This window comes from Macrobrachium rosenbergii, chromosome 5 (assembly GCF_040412425.1).
Source record: "Macrobrachium rosenbergii isolate ZJJX-2024 chromosome 5, ASM4041242v1, whole genome shotgun sequence".
Lineage (NCBI taxonomy): Eukaryota > Metazoa > Arthropoda > Malacostraca > Decapoda > Palaemonidae > Macrobrachium > Macrobrachium rosenbergii.
In genome coordinates this window covers 4537802-4545468 of record NC_089745.1, presented here as the reverse complement: position 1 = coordinate 4545468, position 7667 = coordinate 4537802, and the positions used below count along the sequence as shown (strand labels likewise).

At 36.1% G+C, this 7667-nt stretch overlaps 1 protein-coding gene across 1 annotated transcript in view; it reads right to left on the bottom strand.

The window, feature by feature from the left end:
* Window positions 1–2071: 2071 nt before the first annotated feature.
* The window catches only part of l(2)05287 (WD repeat-containing protein l(2)05287), a 38017-nt gene continuing 32421 nt past the window's right edge, over window positions 2072–7667 (bottom strand). The window contains exons 12-16 of the mRNA XM_067103389.1: window positions 6580–6761; window positions 5631–5791; window positions 5095–5322; window positions 3767–3858; window positions 2072–2335 (exon numbers count right to left, since the gene is read on the bottom strand). Of these exons, the coding sequence (XP_066959490.1) occupies window positions 2134–2335; window positions 3767–3858; window positions 5095–5322; window positions 5631–5791; window positions 6580–6761 (865 nt within the window). The 3' untranslated portion in view covers window positions 2072–2133. The remainder of the gene's footprint in view (window positions 2336–3766; window positions 3859–5094; window positions 5323–5630; window positions 5792–6579; window positions 6762–7667) is intronic.

Genomic DNA, 7667 nt, shown 5'->3' with positions numbered 1-7667 from the left:
AGGTGAAATCGGATAACTGAAGGATTACTGTATACAGAATGTAAAGCCATCATTCAAGAAACCTGCCATAGGTGGGACTGTCCACATCTTAAATATGATCCTGAAATTCAAATTGACATGACAATGATGATACAGTTATGTGATGCCTTTCTTGTGCTGACATCCTTTTACTGTCAAGAGATATGGTCATGCCAAGAAGGAACAAGTTTAACATGAGAGAGTTTGCAGTAACAGTGCTGGCAAACACATGACAAAAGCATGTACTGTGGATTTTGTCAAGTGTTAATTGTAAAAGAAGTTATGACAAGACACTGAATATAGGTGAAGTACAGAAGTTGCAATGCTTTGGATGTGAAAATACAAGAGTAGCTACAAATACTGATCATAAATATAAATATTCAATGTCTTAAAGTGTGCATTAGAAGTCTTTGACGTTAATATTTTGTGTAGTTTAGTAACATTTTCCAACTGCTGAATGCCTAACACTGTAGTTATTAAGACTTTTTAACAGAAATAGCATTCAGGATAACTGAAATCTTGCTTTGCAGGGTCCAGAGACGGCCAAGCCCACCCAAACAAGTCAAAGTACAGTGCCTAAGGATAGGTCATGTTAAAGAAAGGTTGGTGTTAGAATGCATCTCTGTTGATCTCCTTTTAACCAGGCTACAACCTGCTGCAGAAAACCCTTTTTCACTTTAACCCAGTATTCTTACCGTCATGTGTTGTGATACGGGACACTTGAAAAGTTATACGATGTGCAAGCAATTCAGCGTGTTATAAAAATGTGTATATGAAGACAAAAGGCAGGAACCTGGTAAAGAACCAAAACAATTTTCGTTGTGTCTGTTTTCTAATATGATCCTCCATTTTTGTTTTTACTGGCCCTACGACAATTTCATATTACGTATATGCATCTAATAAATCCTTGTGAGTTTCCATATCACTGGTTTTAGCTCACCTTTGCCTGCAGTTAGTAAGTTGAATTCTTTTCAAGTTGACTCAAAACATTATCTTTGGTTATTTTCATTATCTACAAAGGTTTTATTTCCAAATTGTTCAAGTTGAATTCTAATGTCCTTAAGTTCACGTAGGTTCTCATGGAATAGTTGCAAATTCTTCATTTTCATACATTCCAAATTATACACCCATACTGTACTCTTGAGAAAGCTATGTTTCCTTTTTTTGTTTTCCTTACCTTGGTGTACTGTACCTATGTTCGTTTCTCATGAAATCCTCCATTTTCATGTGTCCATCCAATTCTTATCTTACTTACATGCCATTTTTAACTTGCCAACATTGTATATTTCTATTTTTGTTAATCATTTCCTTTACTTCCTTTCATTTTCTTATACAGCCTCTTTTCCCAGGATGTGGATTTTGTTTCTGACTGTAATTTTTATCTTTATATTTCTTCCTATCCTTGGTGTCTTTGGAAGTTCTCCATAACTGGTTGAAACTCCTCCTTTACTGATTTCTTCTTAAATCTTACAGCTTTTCCATAACATTTCTATTTCATCCTCCTTTTTACTGTACAAACATTCTTGTTAACGGTTTTCCAAGGTCATTTGACTTTTGAATCTTCAGTTATATTTTCAAATTTACATAGCCTTCATCACTACTTTGCCCCACCAGCTTCATTTTTATGCATTCAAGACATTTTCTTGAGGACTCATCAGCCATTTTTAAGTGATGCATTTGTTTTGTTCTCTTACAAATCTTTTCCCCTGGCTAAGTTTCTGTATCAGAGTATGCCTTTAATAACTGGGGATCTCTTGGATCAAATGTCATTTTGTCATCATCAATCTCCTTTGATTTATCAAGAAGAAATCTACCGAGCATTTCTGCATATCCCTGCTCCAAGTCATATTTTTCTGTTATATCTATGAAATATTTCTTGCTTTCATCCATATCGTAGTTTTGTATGAAACTTAGGTGCCCGAGGAAATCACCTACAAAAATCACATCCCATCATAAAATATATTCAAAACAAAAATTAAAATGTACTATAATTCAGTGATAATAGCTTAAATAAAAATATGGATGCAGTCAGGCACTGTAATAAATAGTTCTCATGTTTTTCTTTAATTGATTTTCAATCTGTATGAGTACAAAATATAATTCCTTTTCTTAATGCTAATCAGCTACGATCTTAAGAAGATCTTTAAAGTCACTGTTAAGTCCTCTGTCTATTTTCTTTTTCTTATTTTTCTTTTCAGTTTTCTTTGCTTCTTTTTCTGTCGTCTCGTCGCCACTCTTTTCACCGGTCTTCTTTATAGGGGCATCTCCAATCTCCTTGTAACGTTTTTCAAATTCTTCACATTCCATCTTTTCCTCACTGAAATTGCAAAAGAATGTCATTAAACATTATGACAATAATATATATCACAGTCTTCACATACAATACAAAATATTAAAGAATCCATCACAACACTTACGCACCACGAGAAAAAACTATGAATGCACTCACTCCATTCTTAAGTCATTTAAGAGTAGAAGCATAGAGCCTAGCTCTATAAGAAGCATGTTTACTAAATGGATAAAGTAGAGTTATTTCTTGTCATCTATAATGAATACGCATCCTTATGGGATATGCCACAAAGCCATAAGCAAGTGATGTATTTTGAACTGATGCATTTTCAGTTTTGTGAATGAGGGAACCACAAACTGCAAAGATATTCATACCCCAGTATCTTGTAGCAGTATACTCATTACTAGGACATTTGCATTTTAAAGAGGGTCCTTCTCTTTTGTGTCCCAAAACTTTTATGTTTAGAGGAAAATGGCAACCCTCAAATGTTATTTCTGCCACTTTATGTTTATGTTGACACAGTATCATTTATGGTATTTTCTGCAACTGCATACTTATGATACTGGAATAACTTTATGTGAATCTAATAATATATGTCAGTTTGTCTTCCTTAATGGTAATAAACTATTGCACCATCTTACTATTTACACTGCAATATGTCTTCATATCAACACTGGAATCTTATCCTATAATCAGTTCTGAACAGCAGGTTCAAGTTAATAAAAAGGACTGGGGTGAAATTGTTTTCTACTTCTACCTGCTGATATAATTTTGGTGGTGTCTAAGGCATTGGGAAAGGGAATTCATGTACAACCACCAGAAATTCACAGTTAGGAATAGAGGTACCTCCATGTCAGCCACTCCACTGATATTACAGTGCTTATATACATAATATCATTATAAGACAATAAAAGTATAATTAAGATTTTGTTGATTTGGGAATAAAGTTTCAAGAGGGACACTAGGAGTGAAATGACAGGGCAGAAGAAATGATACCATAGGTTCCAAAAATGGAGAGTGAACATTTCAGTGGCGACAGAGATGAGTGTTTTGCCTTTTTTGCTTTACCACTGAATATTATAGAAGAGCAAGAATTACACTCATTTTAATTCAGTGAAGAATACTCAGTTCATTTAAATACAAAAAATGAGTAATAACAAAAACCTGTATTTCATGCTTTCTATACTGTTTAAATTCTCTACCATTAAAACCTGACAGCAACAAAGTATTTGGATTTATCAGAAGTTTGGAGGAAAGAAAAGGCTAAAGACATTGAGTGCTATGTGGGTGAATGAAAACTGGAGCAGACAGAAGTAAATGAAAAAAGGATATGGAGATGGGTACCAGAGGGATGCCACAAAAATCCATTAACAACACTGAAAGTATGCCATATGAGGGCATACATGCACTATACCCCAGTGGGGTTACCAGCGGGGTAAAATAACCCCAGTAACATACCTTGTTACAGCTTCTGGAATAATAAGTTGGAAGTATTCTCTTGCTAAAGTGGCAAAGTCATCTAATCTGTAAACACGGGCTTCATTCAAGACCTGAGAAGAAAGCATATGAAATTAATTGTCAAATCTTTACACAAAAGGAAAACTTAATCTAGTTTTATTCCTCAAAACATTCTAGTCTTCAAAAAGAAAATGAAAATACCGTATCTGATGGCACATAAGAACAACATTTTCCTAAAAGTACAGCTCAAAAATAGGCCCCCCAGGCTTCAGTGCAAAGTTGAGGCACCTGGTAGGTTAATGTTGAAAAGGATGGTAGCATCAGCTGAACTGATTTTATACTAAGTCTTTTCAATTCTTCTTATTACTCTCTTTTCTAGTGCTAATATATGCAAAAAGTTGGCCAATATTGTACTCATATGGTGAAGAGGAAAGGCAGGAGTTATGGATCCTGTCAGGATTTTATTAGTACACACTCAAGTGGAAGTTAAACACGGTGAAGTATTTCCATACTGTTTCCTGTAGGAGGCATACAGTAGATAGAATCTCTTCCTCAGGTGATAGAGAATCCTCGCAGAGGGTTTCCTTAGGGTGTCAGCATTTCAGCCCACTCAACAGCTATCTTCTGGATGGGTTTAGTACTGGAGACAGGGAGGGTGGTTATACTAGGAGGGATATTCATGTCAGATGGAGGTTCCTGATTGATCGAGCTGCTTGGATCGGGAGTCAGTGGGCAGTGTTCTGTGCGCCATCACTAGGATGATGAAATTTTCCTGTGTATTCAGGCTGGGCCTTTCTTTTCCAATGTGCACAGCCTCCAAGAGGGGAAGGCAGCAATGACCTGCTGTACTGTCAGTAATCTTGATGTTAAGTATAATGTTATTACTTTTTATTTTTACTCTGTGTGCATTCTTAGCACGATTATGTATGGTGCATTCTTGAACTTGGCAGGAGATCCTCTTGGGAAATCTCATTGTGGTCATATCACTGTAAGTGCCGAGGCATTCTCAGACTGGGCAAGTGTATCTGACGGATCTAGAGAAAAGATCCAACTGGTAATTTACTATAAGAGCAAGAAAACCAGTAGCCTGATTATGTATAACAACTGAGCCCCTTTGGCATGGGTTCTTGTGAAGAGAACCAACACGGTCTAGTGGTTTTATATGCCATCCAATATGGTAACTTTTCCCTATAAACAGAACCTGCATTATGAACGCGTGATTAAATTTAAAGTCTTATTAATAAAAATAAGCATAACATAATGATATCCATAAGACAAGGCATGCACTGCATCAAACTACCAACTTCAAATTCCTCTGTGACACAAACCTTTACCAACAAAGCGGATGAGTTTTGTACTCTAACACCATATGCAGCTGAGCCTACTTGACTGGTCCTCGCATCAACAACATCTGATGCTCGGGTTTGAGCCAAAAGAGAAGAAAATGGTGTTGGTGCAGGCTGAGCAACAGTGTCTTGCACAAGCTTTTGAACTAATCCTTCTATTGCAGCTTCAGCTGCATGTATGTCTCCTTTTGGTTCAATAAGTTTGAGTCTCTGGAGAGGATAAAATTAAAGATTAACGACACATTTTACAATATCCAAAGACTGTTAGAGTGTATCATACATCAAATTTGTTATAAAATAAACACGATATACTATACAAAATAAAACCATTCATTCAATCATTTTTAGAATACATCTCAATGCACAATATACAGGAAAACTACAAAAATAATTTTTTCCTTTACATACAATTTAACTACACAAATTTCAGCAAGATTTACAACCACCTTATTAAGTTCAAGTGGTTACAGACAGACATACTGAAATGTACATAACCTTATATCTAAAGGGCAAAATACCTGCGCTTGGTCAATGATGAACAACTGACTTTCCTCATTCCAGGGCGTGCTTAATGCGACCTTCTTCTCACGCGGAATAAATGCAGCGCAAACTGCTGGACTGGTTATTATATTTTCTAGTCTTGTTGGCATTTGCATATTTTGTGGTTCAAACATGAAAGCTGGAAAAATATTAGACAGAAGTTCAGTGACAAACCATATATTTCTACGTGTGGGTAAACTGTAAGACAAAAATTTTTCCAGACTGAATTAGAATAAGTCTTCTATGGTTACCAACAGCAATCTCTGAGATTCCCATCATGATCTGATAAATCAAAAAGGCAAAGATTCCAGTAAAGTAAAATCCTCCAATTCATTAGCAGTTATGCAGAAAGGAGAACTAGGCAGTCCCCGGTTTACGATGGGGGTTCCGTTCTTACGCCGCGTCGTAAGCTGAAAATTGTCGTAAACCGAAAAATCGTCGAAAATCTTCAAAAATCCTAAGAAAACCTTACTTTTAATGCTCAGGGTTTATTGAAAATGATGTAAAACTGCATTTTTATTGAGTTTTTCATAAAAAAAAACTCCAAATTTTGATTATTCTGCCGTTTTGGAGCCATATTTCTTCCATCGGATCGGCGTACGACGCATTGTATCCCTGGAACATGCGTCATAAACCGGGAAATAATTTCTGATGAATATATCTGAAAAGCATCATAACCTCGGAACGTCGTAAGCCAGACCCGTCATAAACTGGGGACTGCCTGTATTAAGGGGAACGAATGAAACGAGAAAATATTGATTTATTACATATCAACATACATCAGTATTACAGTACCATGGATAAAAAACCTGAAGCAGTCAAAGAAACCATGATGTATGTAGACCTGAACTTAAGACATTAACATGCAACTAGATTAAAAAAGGAAATGAGGCATAATACAGTAACTACAAACTGACTGAGACTTACCATCACATTTATTTGAGAAGACAACCATATATGAAGTCAAAGGATCAACAGCCATACAAGTGGAATTAATCATAACCCTCCAGGAAAGTGTGCATGTAAACAAATTCCAGCCACACAACCAGCTCTCACTACGAGTAATGACCATCGACCCACAACTTGCTGTTCTGCCAAATTCTATTTGCCTGTAATGTAACCCTTTGTTAGTTACGAACTGACTGGACTCACGGAACTGGGGAATGAAATTTATATGCCACTATAATTATGTAGAACTAGGAGAACATGATAAAAAATTATGCCTGTAATAATTCGCATTGCTTTCAAGTGTAGCACAAACAACACCACACTTATTAGCAATAATCACCTGTTCCACCTCCACAAGACAATATATCTCTCGTACAGTTAATTTCTCTTGAATTTTAAATGAAGTGGAAAAACTAAACCATATGTGAGAAGGATAAACTAAAGGAAATTAGAAAAAATAATGGAGAAAAAGACTTCTAAGTACAGTAAGCCCCTAAAGATCTGCTCTTAGTTACATCTTATGATGTGTTAAACTGCTTCAGATCGAAAAGTACTCTCCTAAACACATCCAAGAATGCCAAGTGCATACTCCTGGTCATCCTTGGCGAGGCAAAAGTTCTCAAGAAAGAAATGCTTTTCATTATAAAAAATCCTCAGTGAAGCAAGCTACAGAGTTGATTAGAATTGAATACTGTTCATTTACTGGGTGAGTGACTGCCATAGCATTGGGAAATGGCATAGTGAGTAAAGAAATGATATTTTCATAATAAAATAAATTTTTGAACATACTTACCTGGTAGTTATATATATAGCTTAAGTCCCTGACGCCACGGCAGAATTTCAAAACTCCGCGGCAATCGCCGATCGGTAGTCAGGTGAACCACCTGTGCGCCCTCTACCCAGGTACCTGGAACCATTCCAACTATTCCTCAGATCTTCCATGCCCCTAGTCTCTAGAGGGGAGGAGGGTGGGAATTTAATTATATATAACTACCAGGTAAGTATGTTCAAAAATTTATTTTATTATGAAAATATCATTTTTAAACATCTAACTTACCTGGTAGTTA